We start from the raw sequence: 18,316 nt of genomic DNA on the forward strand, positions 1-18,316 counted from the left end.
AAGGTGCGCCTTATATTCCGATGTGCCTTATAGTGCGGAAAATACGGTATAACCCTTAGTCTGAATTTATCACATAATCAGAGTATAGAGCAGCAGGAGGTGAATACAGACATTTTCTGAGCACCAAGCCTTGAATGCAGAACAAACAGGCATGAATCACTCAAAATACTAGTCTGAGTGAGCCAACAGTGAGGAAACCTAGTTAAAAGCTCATGTTTATAAGTGACAATTTCAGGAATTTACCACTGAAAATACATTTTTTATTTGAAGTGTTAATTGCTATCACCACAGTGCACATTTTCATCACTCTGACACCAATCTGCATCATGCCTCCTTTTAACTCCAACTGCACCACTACCATCCCACAACTGATCACTACTCAGACTTTTCAGCTGATGTCATCAACATTTTCTGGGGAAGTGAAGCCAACTAGAGGCACGGCTCTGTCAGAAGCTCTGTTACTCAGAAATGACTTGGTTGAAACTACAACAGGCAATCTGATCTGTGCTGTTAAACAAGATCCTCACAAATAACATTATAGTCACTAGCTAGCATTAGCCAACTGTTTTCTCAGTTAGTCAGGCTCACCTTTGTGGAAAACACAAACAGGACCATGAACACGCTTTCTATCGCAATGTCCTGTTTAAATATGTTGTTAAAATATTTTTCTTGTGTTTTCAGACCATCTAAAGTCTTATGAGGCTGTGTTTGCTAATGCTGAACATTCCGCCATAGGCATACATGCATTACCCTCTCAGAGTTACATCAGTGCAAAGTATCAGTACATACTGCAGAGGTCTAGTGCATTGTGGGCGTACCCTCAGTGAGTCCCAGGATCCACATGGTGTCCAGTGCGTCGATGAGGGTGAGGCCCAGGCCAAACCACTCTGCGTGGGACTTGGACACAGGTTTGAGCTCGTCGTGACCCCAGGCGTGTTCTCTGTAGCCCCTCCAGGCATGTCTGAAGGCCTCCCGCACGGCCTCCTGACGAGCCGCACTTGAGTGGGCTGGTGAAAGGGACAAAGAGGACAACGGGGCTTATCAAACAAAAGAAGTTATCAACACTAGTAAAAAGGCTATGTGATTTCATTTCCAAAATAAAAAGTAGATTTAGAGTTAATAGACATTAAGTAGCAGTACTAAACTTTACTAAACCAAACCTATAACAAACAATTTGGTCATCATGTCCATGTGATGTGTTTTTGTAATTAAGAATAAATCATATTTCATTTTGCAATGTCTGTAACTTCTCAGTTCATTTGATTCTTTAGTCGTTTTGCTTGTAGAAATTCCACAACAATTTTGGCGTCACAGACTAAGCTTTTCAACCTCTTCTTTTTCTGTGACTGTGATCCAGCGGCTGGCCGTCCTGGGAGGAATCCTTCTAGCCTCTTCTCTATTTTTGAGGATGGGGGCTGCATTACTATCGCTGGAAAGTGCTGGCGCTAAGGCGCCGAACCTGATTTACTATGAGTTGTGGTGAGTTGTCTTGTTCTCAAGTGTTTTGTGAAAACAGAAAAAACGGGGAAGGGTTGGGGACTAAACCTAAACTAAAAACTTGAAAAGTGGTACAATGCTACTACTACCACCTACTGTGTCCTGGTGTGACCTCCACTCTAGAATATAGCTGCTGTTGTGAGCACGCTGGCTGGGACGGAGATAACCGGGAAGGGCTTAGCCGAGAAGGGCTTGAAACGGCTGAGAAGGGCCTATAAGTGAAGCTCACCATATACTTAAATTCTGTGATTCTGAAGGTAAAGGACGTCAGACGACATTAAATGCTGATGCACCTTAGATAGAAGATATCGCGGTAGAAGACGTGCGGAACAAATTCAGTCCTTGATATACCTCACATGAATGAGGGTTTATTGACACAGCATGGGCAAGACGCCGCTCTGTCAGGGACAGGCAGCTCTTTACAATTGTGCACAAAATTGCTTCAATTAATCAGACTCTTTGATTCAAGACAACTTCCCAGTTTTGAGCTTCGGAGGTGTAGACAGACCAATAATTAACGATTACTCAAACATGTGTGAACTAAACAAACCACAACTCCAAGTATGTTTTTGAGGCGATAACTGTAATGAGATTACTGGATGCTACTGGTGTCTGAAGAAGCCCAGAGAGCACAGGTGAGCCTGTGATGAGGGGAGGGGCAACAGGTTTCACATCTGCCATCTACTGGTAACAAAATATCTAACAAACTTACAGATGGTAGATTTACACAGCGCATTTTAGATAGATTACAAAAATATAATCTGATAACAGTTATTGGAAATTTGTTCAAATCTTCATCTTCAGCTAACTCAGCCCACACAGTATTAGAGCACACAGCAGGGGGGAGGTGAGGCCCAGACTCAAGCATCTCATCATAAACGTTTATTTGGAGAGAACAAGTGCGCATGTGGGACATTTCCAAATAGAGCTGCTGAACTGAGCACTATCTGAAGAATTAAAGGGAACAGTGAAGGAGGGGCGGTGTCTGAACATACGACAAACAGTGTGATTGGTCTAACACATACCTGCACTTCAAACTCTGCCCCCACAGTCAGTTGTATGTAATCAGAAACACCTGGCTGAGGGCAGAGGTGTGTGATCTCTCGTAGTGCTTGAAATTGAAACCAGGACACACGCATTTGATACATTTTTGCCCACAAAGCTGCAAAGATACCCTAGTTTGCACTAGAAAAAGCACTAGGAACAGTAGATAACGTTACTAAAGCATCATTACATAGTTTAGTAGCAAACCATAAACAGTAGCAGTGACAGAACCATGCAGCGATTCAGAATGAGACTAAAACATGTGATATTGTGGCACTGTCAGAAACACTGAGTCAGTCTCAGTACTAGGCCTGTACTTCAGATTTGAAGGAGCACTCACACCCACAGCCGTCTGCTAAAGCTCCCGTCTCATTCCTGTGCCCTGGGCTCAGGAAACACAGCTTTGTACTGTCACCACTGCTAAAGTATGTTTCATTTGAGAATTTCACTCACTTCACTTTTTCTTTTGTATCTGAAATGTTCCATTACAAGTGAAACACAATGGTTTAAAAAGTGACGGCTCCAGTGGTGTGCTTTTGTTTGGGCTTATATCAGGACGTTCATTTGAATCAAGTGAAAAACGTTCTGCAGTGTTATCAGGAAAGGACTGCTTTGAATAGCCCTGACTTTTGCCTTTTGTTACTGGCTTCCATCCTCTTTGAGAAGGTTATTTAAATCACTAGTACAGACAAATAGTAGATCTAGAGTTTGCTTCATAATAAAATTGGTTTTAAATCAAGTATAGATTAGTACAAAAAGTCACATTTTAGAAACTCTAAGGGAAGAAAGGGAGTAGGCAAAGACAGAAGGCCGTATCTTACCCCCGTCTTAAAGCAGCACTAGCATTAGCGAGTTAATCTGCTGGCAGATAGTGTCACTGCTGAGAGTCTGGAGCGCTAAACAAGAGGTGTGCCATGCCTATATATCAGGCAAAGAGGAGCAAATTGAGGGCGTGGTGTGGTGCATTCAATGAAGTGCCAGAATTGTTAAAAAGTCTTCTGCTTTTATCACCCCAATACATTTCCAAATAAAAGAACATATATAGAGCTAAATGTCTGGAGAGAGTGCGCACACATAGAGCCCACATAGAAGGCAAAAGAACAGAGGAACGCAGAGAAAACTCATGACGTTAATATGTACATGTGCATTCAGGGATGCACGTGCATAAGAGGGGCCACATGTTTGAAACACAGACCGAGCCAGTTCTGTCATGGAGAATCCAAAATGTAAATCCTGGCACCGCTGTTGCGTACTTACATCATGAGGCTTTGAAGCACATATCTCACTCACACCAAAGACTACAGACGTTACCCACGCTGCCAGTGATTTTAAATGCCACAGGGGTCACAGACTGGTTCAGATCATCGCCACATCCCATCCCATTTCAAGTACAGCATCTTTACACTAGCGTTAACATCGCGTAGGTAGGGAAACCGACCTGGACACGCCCTCTCATTACCGCAGTCACTCTGGTAAGACCATGCTACAGTCTAGAATAGAAAGAACCCTCCTGAGACCTAATTGCTGTGAGGCAGGAATATTAAAGAAAACTGTGTGAAAGATTTTGATTTTAAATATCATAAACTTGACCTATATGTTCAAATCAAATATAGCTTTTACTGATAACACTTGTAACACTGATTTATTCTTTCGTATTGTATTCTGTATTCCACTGAACATGCCGCAGATGAACGGGTAAGATGTTGTTTGAAACTCTGATAGCTGTTCAGATTATTGTGAATCTTCTTTAGGGCAGTGGAATATTGGCTCTGACCTGGCAGGGCCCTGGTGTCCGTGGAGACGTCTGGAGGGGGCGCGGCTTCTTTCTGATTGGCTGATGGGAGGGGGTCGGTTCCCTGGTCGGCTTCAATCATGGCCCCCCTCCAGCTGCAACAAACAAACAAACCGTAAACACTCGAGACGGTGTACATTCATTTCATTCATTTAAAAAAAATAAAATTGAAAAGTCAGGCAATTAGAAACGCAAAAATGCAAAGATTCATTTTAAAGAGTGTGAAACCCCCAAAATAATAACTTTTTCTGACAATACTTAATACAAAATGTTAAACAATTTCAGTCAATTAAAGAATCTATCTGCTTGTTTATTCTTAAATTGGTCAGTTACAAGTCAGATTTGTGGAGAGGAAACATATTTCTCTGCATATTTTTTACTAAAAAATTGAGATCTTGCAGTAGAACGAATGATAGATTTGTATAATGCCATACTGCTGAACATTTCAGAGAAGGCAATAACATCTCCATGGAGACAAGCAGGTCTCATTCTGCTTATTTCCCAAATGTATAACCAGCTTCAACATTAGCAGCTCCATGTTTTAGTCTAATTTAAACAGCTGGAGTCTTTGTGCCCTCTTCTTTGTGTGAATACTTAGACAAATGAACTTGGAACAAAGGTGCGTTGTCCGTGGTTACGCCTGGGTAATGAATACAACAGAGGTTATGCACTTACGTCAGTTTCATCGGAAAAATGTCCCTCAGCATTTGACGGAGTGACAGACCAGCGCATGGACCTGTCTGTGTGTTTTTTACTATAAATCTTGCCTAGTTTTGTCAGTTTCTTTATTTTTTTTATTTAATTTTGGTGAATATTTGGTTTATAATTTTACTTCTTGGTTTACACGGGTAGCAGAAATGACAAACATATACCATAACGTTAACCATAGACTGTATAAAGAAGTGGCGTCACATATATCGTTCAGCTCTAGTCAAATGAAGCTCATCGAGGTTAGCAGTTAAGAGGTGAATTTGGTGAATCTGACTGCAAAGATTACACCAACCAAAGAGCCAGTCTGGAGCGACGCCGTTGAAGGTAACACCGCACTGCTGGTTTGGCAGGGTCGGGCGTTTAACAACACTGTCAATCAAACATGTTGCTAACGCTAGTAGGAGCGATCTCGGGGAAAGAAGGCGCCCGATTGCTCTGTTGTTATGTTATGTTCATATCTTGATTTAGGGACAATATAACAAAATAATAACACCAGGATCAGATTGGGTCAATGCGAATATTTTAAAACTAAATGACGAGCCTGACAGCAGCAGCAGATACAGAGAGAGGGGTGACAGTTTTTCAGTAGAAAGCGAAGTGAGTCGATGGAGCCAGGAGTGCACCCATGCTCACTTTCTATATGGAGCTAGCGGGTTAGCCATGTCCATTTATATATACAGTCTATGATGTTAACAAGGGCCAAAGCTCATTTAAATGGCACAATAGCAGAAGTTGTCTCTGCATTTTTTATGGAATTTATTTTTATTTGGAGTATTTTTGTACTTTCTGTCTCCACTTTTTCCCATAAACTGTCACTTAACTGATGTAAAACTATGATAAACATTCACCACAGGTACTAAACCAAGTCACTATTAGAAAAACATGAAAACTTGTCATGCATTCTAAGCTATTTCTCCATTGTTGATTTGATGGCAAGTAAGGGACCATAACTAACTTAAAAAACGTTTATTCTTGAAGAGAAAGCTCATTAGGTCAGCTGTGTCCTAAAGTCCGTCTCAGTGATGAATGTGCACTTAGCCTGCAGTGTTCCTATTGTTTTTATGGATTTATACTACTGTTTACGTGATCTTATTTTAGATGTCAGGTGCAAACTAAACATTAATCAGAGTTGTAGAGTAATAAACTTGTTATCAGACTGCAGCAGTTCATATTTTAGATGCATTTTGAGCTCAAGGAGGAGCAGATTTCATTACTCACCATTGACATTCAAACTATTTTGCCACTTACTGTCAAAATTTCAAATGTTGATGTCATTTGACATCTGCATGCAGCATAATTTGTATTTGTGGTTTTCAGATTTTAGCATGTGACAATGTCATACTCCCAGATGGAGGCAAGAACCAGATTTCCCAAACGAGTACATTGTATTTTCATAAGGTTTCATTTCTATTTGTGATTAGACCTAAGAAGTCACTGTATTACAATGAAAATCTGAATTTCAAAAATATAAATTTTAGTTTAAAATATAAATTTTAGTTGTAGTTGTCCCCAAATCGTACTCAGTTACATTTAATTGAGTAACTTTTTCAAGAAGGTATATACACTTTCAGAGTACTTTTCTATCCTTAAGTAAAAGTTTTGGTTGCTCTTCTCGCTGTGAGTAAGTCTACAATTGACAAAAGCTTTATGTTGATAATATGAATCAGCTGAAACTGCATTTGAACCTGAACCAGTTCTTGCCATGTCCCCGCACACCTGACCATCTTCTTGTCCGTGTTTTCCTCCTCCTCTTCCTCACGCTTCTTCATCTCTGCTCCTGCGGTGTCTGAGGAGTTGAGCTCTTTCTGCAGACTCAGAGGGACTTTTTTAGCGTTTTTTTTCTGCAAACACACAAAGCTACAGCTATAAAAGAGGCAGCAGATAGGAAATAGGACCTAACCAAGGGAATTACAGAGACAAAAACATGTTCTGTGAAGACTGAATGTTTGTGAAAGCCCAAGAGGTAAAAAGGATTTAACAGCCCCGTATCAGATATTTACCCACGTATCTGAGCAAGATATGCCTTTTCCCAGTACAGATATATATATGTCCGTCTGTTGTACGCTGTCTACTGCTAATTAGAAAACATTTTGTCCGAGAATCAGCAAGTACACAGTAAATCTGGTCTCTGAGAGGTCTAAAAAGGGCTTATAGACTCATTGCAGTGAATAATTACGATCTGAATGCAGGACCACTACAAACTGTTTAAAATGTAACTAACTGAAACCAGTTCTGCTTTTCACGTTTTTAAGATAATAAAAATCTGGTACAGCACCTTTTAAATTGATACCAGATTACAAAGTGTGAAAATTTACACAACCTGGCCAAAAAAATTGCTTTGCAGGGGGCCAAGGCAGGTAAAGTGCTAGTTCAATGACACAACAACAGCAAAGTAAACAACAACGCAGAAAACTGTCAGATTAAAGCATATTACAGGAGGTTAAGATGTCAGAGCAGTTGTACAAGGCATTCGTGCAGATTGACTTGTTTACAATACTGACCTTTTGAAGTCTTGCAAATTGGTATTAACCTTTCAGACTGTGTTTTATGAAAAGGCAAGTCAAACAGATGCAAATGTATCTATTTAAGAATCATTTCATGGACAAATTTAATTTAGACGCAACATTGAAAAAAGGAAAGTTGAAAAACATTATTCATTATTAATATTGTTACTGGCCTTTAAAAATGCTCCTGAGTGCCTTTGCTTTGGAATGTCATGTTTTAAAACTCAAAATAATGGCTGTTTTGTTAGATAGACGTCTTGTTTCTAGGGATGCATCGATCTGATACTGGTATTTGATATCGCCCCAGATCCTGAAAAAGTAGCTGGATCAGATATCGGCTTCTTAATATGGGTTCAGCCAATATTTGAACTTTTATTTACACAAACCTGTTCAGCAGTTATGTGATAAATGACACATAACACATTTGGATCAGTTTTGTCTTATATTAATCTTGTTTAAAGGAAATAAATGTTATCAGTCTCTGCACTAGTTTAGGTTGAGATCAGCAGATACTTAAAGCCATAGTATCTGAATCCCTTACAGGAAGTGAAAAAGCAGTCTTTCCAGTTGTTACAATACTGGGAGCTAGGGTTAGGACACCATCTACTTTTCCCGACATAGTAACAGAAGCATGCGGTCACAATGAAGGCGATTTGACGGCAGAAATGCTCAGATTTTGATTTATGGACTTAATACAGTGCCGGAGACCTCTGGACTTTTACTTGTAACATCACAAAACTGAGAATTTTTTTAGTAGTTTTTATGTGGCTTAGAGGGAGTGGATTTATTAAACAATTCATCAATAAATAAAACTACAACTCCAGGCATGATTTTGGTGAAAGAACAATGTGATAATGTGGTTAACATGGTCAATTTTTTTTAAACAAACAAAGACAGCTCAAACCTTCAGAGGCAGTTCAGAGAGGAATGTTATCCCGGGCCCTTGAGGAGCTGGGATGACCCCTGGACCCTGGTCAGGCATTAGGTGTGGCTCTGGGGGTGGGTGGGGCTCCAGGGGCGGGTGTGGCTCAGGCGGTGGGCGGGGCTCGAGAGGCAGACGAGGCTCCTGGGGCCCCGCGACGGGTCTGACCCCTGGTGGAGGAGGAGGAGGGAGGTCCAGGGCTCTGTGGCTCACGTCCAGCCAGTCTGTGTCAGAGGAAACTGGTACGGCACAGGAGTTATATACGTGTTTAAAATCTCTGCATTTATATGAAGCATGTTGGGTGTGATATTTATATATTTATACTGATATATATACACATTACTACGCCCATAAAGAAGACTGTTATAATGGTTGACAAGTCCAAGTCCTGAACCGCAAGCAAAGTCATAGAATGGAAGTAAACAGACGACAGAGCTTACGAACACGGGAAGCTTATTACGTCTGCAGTCGCATGTCCTACCATTTATAAGACCTCCAAGCGATTGGAAACTTCATTTAGATTAATGTACCATCAAATATAGTTTATTGTAAATTAGTTTAAATTAGAAAGCCCGTTTCAATTTGCCATTTGAAAGATTGCGTAATTACTTCCACTTTATTTTCAATTCAATTTTATTTCCTGACAGTTATCTCTACCATTCTACTCCCCGCTGTGCAAACCTCCTTGTCAAAGCCTGATCTTGTTAGGGCTGGGTCTGGTTAGTACTTGGATGGGAGACTGCTGGAAATATTAGGTGTCACAGTGGGGCCCCAGTGGAAAGAACTGTTGTTGTGACCTTGGGCAAGACACTTCACCCACATTACTTAGTGTTGGTGGTGGTCATAAAGGCAGAAGCAGAGTTTGAGTGCCTGGAAAAGTGCTATAAAAGACTAATGCAGTATTATTATTATTATGCTTTAAGTTTTTAGTATATATATATTCACTCCCCTGTCCCGCAAACACAAACACTGCTCTGCTCAGAAGTCAGTCAGTAAAAAAACTACATTTCACAATCAAGCAGATGTTCACATTCATTTCATTATTTCCCAGCCCCACGTCTGAGTCGAGTCCTCAGTCCAAACCCACCTGTGTTATCTGTCCAGTGGTGTGAGAGGCTGGGGTAAGACAGCAGCCCGATGACCAAGAGCAGAGCCAGGAGACCCAAGGCGAGGCTCCGCTGCAAACGCGACAGCTGCTTCCACTTCTGAAACATCCCCAAAAAAGATTCAAATGTTAGAAAAAATTCCACATTTAATGGCATTTGATTAAAGAGATTTGGAAATAGTCAAGGCCGCCCAAGCGAATCAAAACAGCAGCCGATCCGATAATGCAGCCTTTAAGATGGAAAGTGAAATTAGCAAGCGCTGATGAAACGAACTGATGCAACGCTGTTCTAATCTAAACTAGGACAGATCTTCTAACCGTGATTATGCACATTAGGATTCTTTTTAAGTCCATTTGCTGCAAAAAGAAGTCTCCATTACCCGGAATGAACAGAGCATGTTTCAGTATGTCAGAAATGAGAAGAGACATGAAGTAGAGTAGACTGTTTAAAACAACTGTGAATACTTAAAAAGGCCCATATCACGCTGTTTTCTGATCTGTGTTATAATGTTGTTTCTTCATCAAACAGCCAGAAGTGTGTTTTATTTCATTCACACGTTTAACACACACATCCCACATATTTAGGCTTCTTCTCTCAAACAGAAAACACTCTGCTCCACCTTGTGATGTCATGTGGTAAAACAGGAAGTTGTCATCAGTGTTTTTAAACTCCATACACTTTCACTAGAATCATTTTTCACCAGAATTTCTAATCTCTACTGAACAAAAGGTAAAAGCTCTTGGAAAACTACCACTACATGACATCCCAAGGTGGAACAGAGCATTTTGAGCTTTGGAAATGTAGACAGACTAATAATCCAGCATGTGTGAATGAAACAAAACAACTCCAGGCTTGTTTTTAAGGAGGTAACAGCATTATAACAACAGTAATATAGGACCTTTACCATTTATACTGTTTTGATGCAAGACCGTAGAGCTAAACAAATATACTAGAATGGAACAATTAGAGTCGTCTATGCATCTAGTCTTCATACATATGTAGGCAACTGGTTGGCCTAAACAAAATATCATTCTCTGCTGGGGAAATAAGTCCAATAGCCAATAAGCTAAAAAGGGCAAATATCGGCTCAATATATTTGGAACATTATATCTGCCATAATATATCTCTAATTGTAGTATCCTGACAACACCAATTCTTCAGTGTATTCCACTTCACTACCTTTGATACTGCTACAATTTGAGCATTACTATTTCTATATATTTTTTGATAGTTTCTTTGCACCAACCTGAATGTGTGTTTACAGAAAATTTACCACAGATGTGTTTGTCGTTGTGCAGAGACATATTTTATACAGCAGTAGTGTCATGACGATAAGCTTAAAACCAATACCAAATTCAAAAAATGTAAAAATTTTGACATTTTTTTTGTATTTCCAACTGGTCTTATATTAGTTCAACATCATCTTTAACTAGTCAGGAAAGGTCGAATCTTGTATCAACACTTGTTCAAATGAGTATCTAGTTTTGATCATATTTTTAGCACCAATTAATATCTGGGTACTGATTTGTTGGACAACCCTATTTGTGAGTTTCAGCTTCCCATTTTACCATTCTAAAAGATAGAATATTTCGTTTTAAATTGTTAATCGCTATGGATACAGCATACAGCAGCAGTGGTGTTTAATCAGGTCCTTGTTTCCTGGTGCAGGCTGCAGCTCAGGAGGGCGCGGGCTGATTAAATGCACTTTGACTAATATACATTCATATGAGTGTAATTACAAAGCGCCTACAACTGTCACTCACACATCACACATCACTAAACCTATCCATCTTATACCTTATTCAATTACAGCTGTTCCTATGGCTCAGAGTTACCTTAAAAAATAAATCATTCATACAGTGAGCGGGTGTCAACTCTCCACAGATCTGACCTGTAGGTTAGCATGATGGCGTCACACCTGCTTGTCTTCATGGAGATATACAAGTTTAATACCATACTGCTTCAGACAAAGTAATAATATATCCACAGAGAAGAGCAGGAAGCAGAAAAGTTACTGCACCACTGATGTCCCACACAGCCTACAATAACGCATCGATAAAATACTGTATTTGGAATAAAAACTGTAGAAATACGATAAATAGTGAGCCAGATAACATTTCTGATTTTCCCACGGTTCATGTAAAAGTTAGTATCTCTATATTGTCTTAATGAGGAAGTAACCTGCTTCTAGTGCAGCAGTCGACTAAAGAAATTCTTGTTGGACTAAAGACATGTCCTGCTGATCGATTAGTCGACTAAAAGATGTGGCAAAACTCTCAAAACTCTCAAAACTATTACGCATCTCTATGTATCTGACTCAATCTGCACTCACAAGACTACACCTGCAGAGGGATTTCATGCAAAAACAATTATTTATGCAGAAAAAGTACTAGTAGTAAAGTAAAGTAGGAAACAGTGTATTTATATAAACTTGCGTATCATGAGTTTAATCTGCCTTTTTATATATACAGTAAATGCCAAAAAAAAATACAGAATCTTCAGATAACTCACTAACTTCACCTTTCTGCTGTTGTCCCATATAAATCTTTATAGTCTAAATCAAATGATAAGTCTACTAATACAAATTTTAGTAAAATGACAAAGGGAGTGGTACCAGACCGATATCCCGCTGTATAAAACATAGAGATATTGGTCTGGACTTATCAGGCGTAGAAACTGCAGTAGTACAACGTTGTGTTTCTTTTGACTGACACGGAGCAGAGCAGACCAGCTTTCTATTATATGAAACATAAGCCAGCGTAGCTCTCATCTTCAACAACATCAAACCATCAGCTACCACCAGAACCCGCACAATCTCATCTCCTCACACCCTGTAAAACCTTCTCCATATCAGCAATAGCCACCGAGGCAATAGTGAACCCAGCGTCTCTCCTCACAGCCAGAAGCTCTAAGGTTTAATACTCGGACACCGGGAGACCTTTCTGTGTGCCCGTGTCTCAACCTAAAACAAATTCTCCAGCAAGATTTATCCAGCGACATCAGATATCACTCACTCCAGACACTTTCCTTCAGCAGCAGCTAGCATTAGCATCAACATCACATATTATAAATGATGCCCGACCTGATGCAAAACCCTAGCTGGCTTTAAAATTCATTTAAAGGAACTGTATGTAGCCTGCGGTCTTTCAATCACAACTGAACATGGTTTGCCAGTGCCTTCACCTGCAGATAGAGGAGATAATGTCAGTATATGGGCAGCAGCAGAGACACTGGTGAATGATTGGCTGCAGGTAGTGACGATTCAGATCAGAGAGAGTCCTTTTAGGTTTGTATTTTTACATATAAATACGAAAAATGCCAAATCTTTATCCAACTCAATCTGTTGTCCCATATAAATCCTTAGAAATGACACGATTAGCCGGTAATTCAAATTTTAATGGACTAAACGACTAAAGATCTACAGCCCTGCTACCTTGGAACAGACAGAATTTAGAGGAAGAGAGTGTGTCTTGTTTGTGTTCATGAAATCCACACTGGAAGCCATGTTTATTTTATATTTCAAAATGTTTCAAAAGATTGAAATCAACTGAATCAATAATGTATTATGAAGTGATTTCATATTCATTTATTTGTTTATTTTATTTTATTTATATCGCCCAGGCCAACCCCATAAATACGTAATATCATGGCATTATTTTTACATTACTCCTTTTACTTCTTTTGTTTTTACCCTCTGGTCTCTGTCCACAAACAAAACAAACCACCCCACTAGCGCAGGGTGAGTTTGCATAAATACACAGGTCCAATTGTCGAATGTAAAGAATGAAAAACGCAGTCTTTTTATGCCTGAGTAACAGTGACAGACAGAAAGAGAGAAAAGAGTGTGCGAGAGAGAGGAGTACAAAGGACCCAGGAGGCAGAGCAAACAGCACATTACAGAGCATTTAGAGGCGCTAATCCCACTGTGGACATCAGATATATACAACACACACACACACGTATGCAGGGAGAGGTGAGGGCTTTCATTTGAGGATCTGAGAGCGCAGGGATAAATAGAGAAGGTGGGTGGGGGAGAAAGAGAAGGAGGGAGAGAGGGGAAGAAAGAAGGGGAAGATAGAAAGCGCATTCTGCAAAGATGTAATAGCGGTAAATTGCTAAGGTGCTTCAGAGTATTGGAATCATACCCAACTATATTGATTTTAGTAGAAATTTTAAGCAGCCTCTCAAGTGAGTATTCTAAGTTTTAAAAAAAGGTTTTATTACAAAAATCCTATGAAAGCTCCATCAGACCATAGGATAGGTTAGATCTGCAGAGACAGCCCTTGCTCACAGTAAAAATGCATGTTTTTTTGTTATTTCTTTTTAGGAATAACACATCAAATTAGATAAATAGAAGAATGAGATGTGCAATGCCGTAGTGTTGGCCACTGTTACAGCTGCTGTCACACTGTATAATGAACAGAGCCAGGCCTGTACATGTGTCACCCTCCTCTAGTAATCATGTTGCCAGAGCCTAAACCTGCAGCGAGAAGACACATATACGTTTTTTTTCTCATTCTCAGTATATATGAACTGTACACCGCTGCAGCAGAGGAACTGATTAATGACTGGCTGCAGGTGCTGGGGTTTAGATAGTGAGGATTCAGATAAGAGAGAGTCCAGAGAGAGGAACTGGCTGCCAAATATATGAGGTTCTGATTGGATAATCATCTTGAAAACCAATGTTTACTCCATGTCTGGGGACACAGATAGGCCATGTTTATGAAATTTTAAATCTGCGTTATACAGTTCCTTAAAGTTACAGAACTTTTTTGCTACTCTGTAAACTCTACTTGAAATTCCTGATTCCGTTTCACTAGAATGCACTGACACCTCCTCCTCCTGAGCCTGTGTGAGACCAGCAGCTCTGGTCCCATACTCCGGGACAGCTGTGGTGAGCTGCGGTGAGCTGCGGTGAGCCATTTTGAGCTGTGTTAGGAAGTGTTACTCTGTGGTGAACATGGGGTCTCTCACCCTCCAGCACGACTGCCTGCGGTGCTTGCCATTGTTGTAGGCACGGCTGTGGGCGTCAGACAGGGTCACCGCAATGAAGTCCTTCCTGGAGGGCGAGTACATCCTCAGCTCGGAGCCCGCCCCCCCTTCCTCATAGACACAGCCCTGCACAACACAACGTGGCAACGTTAAAGGGGATACATAGTGAAAAATTGACTTGAAAGACTTTTTAAAAACAGTATAACTGTGTTCCTTCATCAGTAGTTTTGTAAATCTCTGTTTTCACCTACCCCCTATCTCCGCCCACTGCTCTCTACTTGCAATTATTCAAAAAATTCAAACAGGTCATATATGTAGGGTTGAAAAATGCCACATTTGTCAACAATTAGAGATCAACTGATTTATTTTTTTTTCATGGCCAATGCTGATTGTTTAGAATCCAGAGAAACTAATGGCTCTGCTGATGTTTTGGGCTGGTATGTAGGACAGATTTTAGCTATTCTCCCCAAATTATGTCATTTAAATTCATTACAAACTCACCCCGCAGCCTTTTTTACCGTAAACTTTTAAGAGAGCTGTGTTGTAACATTTTGTGCAGTTATCTCTTTGCTTTAAAGAGTTCAAATCAGTTTGTGCTGGAGATTTAAGGCTCATAGCGGACACTTGAAAAAGTGCAAATATCAGTCTGAAATATCAGCCAATCGATACATCTCTGTGATATGATAAATGATAAAAACACTGCAGGTGGAAGTAAACAGATCGTCAATGGACCTGTTTCTATTATTGAGCCATTTTAGATGAATACTGTGGTTTATAATGAGCAAAATGTAAAATGGTAATCTGCATACATTACCAATCAAAAGTTTGGACATGCCCCCTCATTCAGTGTTATTTTCTCTATTTTAACTACAATCTACATTTCATATACATACTGAAGACATCAAATATATGAAGCAACATATATGGAACTGTATAGCAAAACTTTTAACTTGTAGTGTAATACTAAATACCTGAAAAAAACATATGCCTCATTTAAACCGGAGAAAAACTGAACTGACGCAAGTTTTATTCATTCTGTGTATTTTTAATTGGTTAAACTTTACAAATAATAGATTGATCATAACACATATTTCAGAAGACGTACAGTAAGCTTGTGCTGTCACTGGTTTAAAAAAGGAAGATTTACAACTGACCCTGTGTTGCCAGTGTCTTAACCTGCAGATAGAAGACACATACAAGTTTTCGCATTCTCAGTCTAAACCAGCTGGATTTCAACACTCATGTGAGGCTCATTCTAATTGCTGATTGGATAATTATCTTGAGAACCAAAATGCCATTATAACATAAGTAGGAAAAACCTTTTTTGTGATTAAGAATACACCATTACCACTAAAATAACATAATAGGTAGACTAGTATGGTGTGGCTCTATATACTTTCTGGACAGCTGATGACAAAAAAGCAGTACACAGGAGTGAAACTGCCTCGGGGGAGTTAACTGTAGGAAATCTCAGAGCTTCAATGATGAGAAGGAGCCTAGTGAATATAGGGTATGGACTTCCTGAACTACATAACTATCTAAAACGTATCTATCTCTGTGGAGAATGATCCTAAGTATGGTTTTAACTTTCTTTTCCCACAGAATCATGCAGGTGACGTGCCACCTCCAGAAAGTTACTTCCTTTAATAAAATGTAGGACCGTAATGTTCTTGATGGCTATAATTTTACAGGATATACATTTCAATCTAGGTAACGCTATTACTATGGGGAAAGTACAACATTATCCTGCACTGAGGCGTCGGTGTCAGTATCAGATGAACTCACGCTCACTGTTCATACAAGAATCTTATGTCATTGTGTGAGCCTGGATCAGATTCACTTCTGGGAATGACCTAACAACCTCATTACATGTTTTAGAATAAACTTGAAGAGCATATGCCACATTTCACTAACATCATTAGATTAGATTTTGTTTTTGTGCTAACAATCTTGCGTAGTTTTTTTCCCCCTAGTTTTTAATTTTGATGAAGTTTATCATTTTACTTCCTGGTTGGACATTCTTAGACAACTGTTACCAAGCAACGGTAATGTTAACAAGGACCAAAACGTGTCTAAATTATACAATGGTTATGATTCGACGAATAATTAAATTACAACACATTTATTTGGTTAAATGAAGGTTAAACTGTCCTTGCAAGTAATTTGCTCAAGTATTTAGATTTTTACAAGTTTTCGTGTGGAGGACATAGGCGGAGGGATTCTGTTTTAAAACTCACACCGCCCTATTTTCTGTGTTTTTAAACTTTTATTTTCAACTTTTTCCCGACAAACGTCCACTAAACTGATGTAAAGCTATGATAAATATTTATATTATATGTAGTATTCCGCCAAACCAAGTCATAATTAGTGAAACATGAAAACCTATCATATGCAATTTAATATAGGCTCAATATAGGCTCAACATAGCACTTTATTTTAATATAAAAACACAGAAGGAGTTAAGAGAAATTACTTGGCAAAAACGTTAATTTGCTCTATAATCAATCAGACACATTGTATACTTTGCACATTGTTAAACGTTGTGATTTTGGTTCTTCTTACCTGAGCTCTGCAGAAAGATGCTAACAGCTGCAGCTAGCCCCGTCCTCGCCTCACTTTCCCCGGGTAAATGCGCTTCTTTTCAGCGGTGTCTCTCTCCGGAGTGTCCCGCCGAGGTGAGGGCATGAGCCGGGTCTTGTCAGAGGACGGGCCGCCTCATGAACATCCGCGGGTCACACTTCAGAGCGCAGACAACACGATAAGGGAGACATGTATGAAGCTGAGGCTAACACAAACACCAGTGCACGCTGACGCTGTCACAGTCACGTGATCAAGCACGTGGCTCCCGACGTAAACACGCTCCCTGCTGCCTGCACGTGCGGGTCTGTGGGATGGGCTCAGAGAAAAAAGGGAGACTGGTGTAAACTGAGCCACTGAACTTCCCATGAAATCTCCAAACCTGTACTAGTTTATCAGCATATGGGCCTATAAATTGAAAGAATACACCCTTATAGCATGCCCCAAACATTTTTGAGAAAACTGGAAACAAAATCACTTTTTTGGGAGGAAAACTCAAAAAAAAATCTGCCACTTTTACAAAAATGATTAAAAAAATTATTAAATGAAATCAATGTTTTCTTATGCTGATGGGTCAATTCATAATGAAATATATATTAACTATATATTTAGGTTAATTTCTTAATATAATAATACAGTTTATGGGTAAATTGAACTGGGTGCTGCACAGTGAGTTGATCCATCCCTGCTCCCACAAGAAGCAATGGCATGAAAATTATGGAAAATTATAGAGAGACACCACTTGACACATCTTTTTGAACCCAAACACAAGAATGATTGGGGCAGAAGAATGAAGGCTACGGGTGAAACTATATTTAAAGAGAACGTGTGGGATGGGCTCATTATTATTAGATTACATAGTAGTGACAGTGACAAGTGATTTACATTCAAAAAGAATCTATACAAAACCCAGCCACATAGGAAGACTGTAGTATAAATAATATTGTGTCTATAAAGTTACATGTTGAAATAAAGCCAGACAGTGTAACCTGAATGTTTATCATGTTTTTATTCTGTACATCAGACGGTTCAGACTAGACAGATGTCCCGCATGTCTGCTCCTGATCACTTTGAGAACAATACAACATTAGAATCAGTCTCAGCCAGCTAAGGCATTCATATTCAACAATGATGTGGCAGCACCAACACTGGAGATGTTTCAGTCCATAAT

General features: G+C 39.6%; 1 protein-coding gene across 1 annotated transcript in view; it reads right to left on the minus strand.

The window, feature by feature from the left end:
* Positions 1–17,378, minus strand: part of man1b1a (mannosidase, alpha, class 1B, member 1a) — a 49,970-nt gene extending 32,592 nt beyond the window's left edge. Inside the window, exons 1-7 of the mRNA XM_033975907.2 lie at positions 17,131–17,378; positions 14,551–14,694; positions 9,558–9,675; positions 8,453–8,709; positions 6,761–6,885; positions 4,316–4,428; positions 819–1,007 (exon numbers count right to left, since the gene is read on the minus strand). Coding sequence (XP_033831798.1) covers positions 819–1,007; positions 4,316–4,428; positions 6,761–6,885; positions 8,453–8,709; positions 9,558–9,675; positions 14,551–14,652 — 904 coding nt within the window. The 5' untranslated portion in view covers positions 14,653–14,694; positions 17,131–17,378. The remainder of the gene's footprint in view (positions 1–818; positions 1,008–4,315; positions 4,429–6,760; positions 6,886–8,452; positions 8,710–9,557; positions 9,676–14,550; positions 14,695–17,130) is intronic.
* Between the last annotated feature and the right edge of the window lie 938 nt (positions 17,379–18,316).

This window comes from Periophthalmus magnuspinnatus, chromosome 12 (assembly GCF_009829125.3).
Source record: "Periophthalmus magnuspinnatus isolate fPerMag1 chromosome 12, fPerMag1.2.pri, whole genome shotgun sequence".
Taxonomy (NCBI): Eukaryota; Metazoa; Chordata; class Actinopteri; order Gobiiformes; family Gobiidae; genus Periophthalmus; species Periophthalmus magnuspinnatus.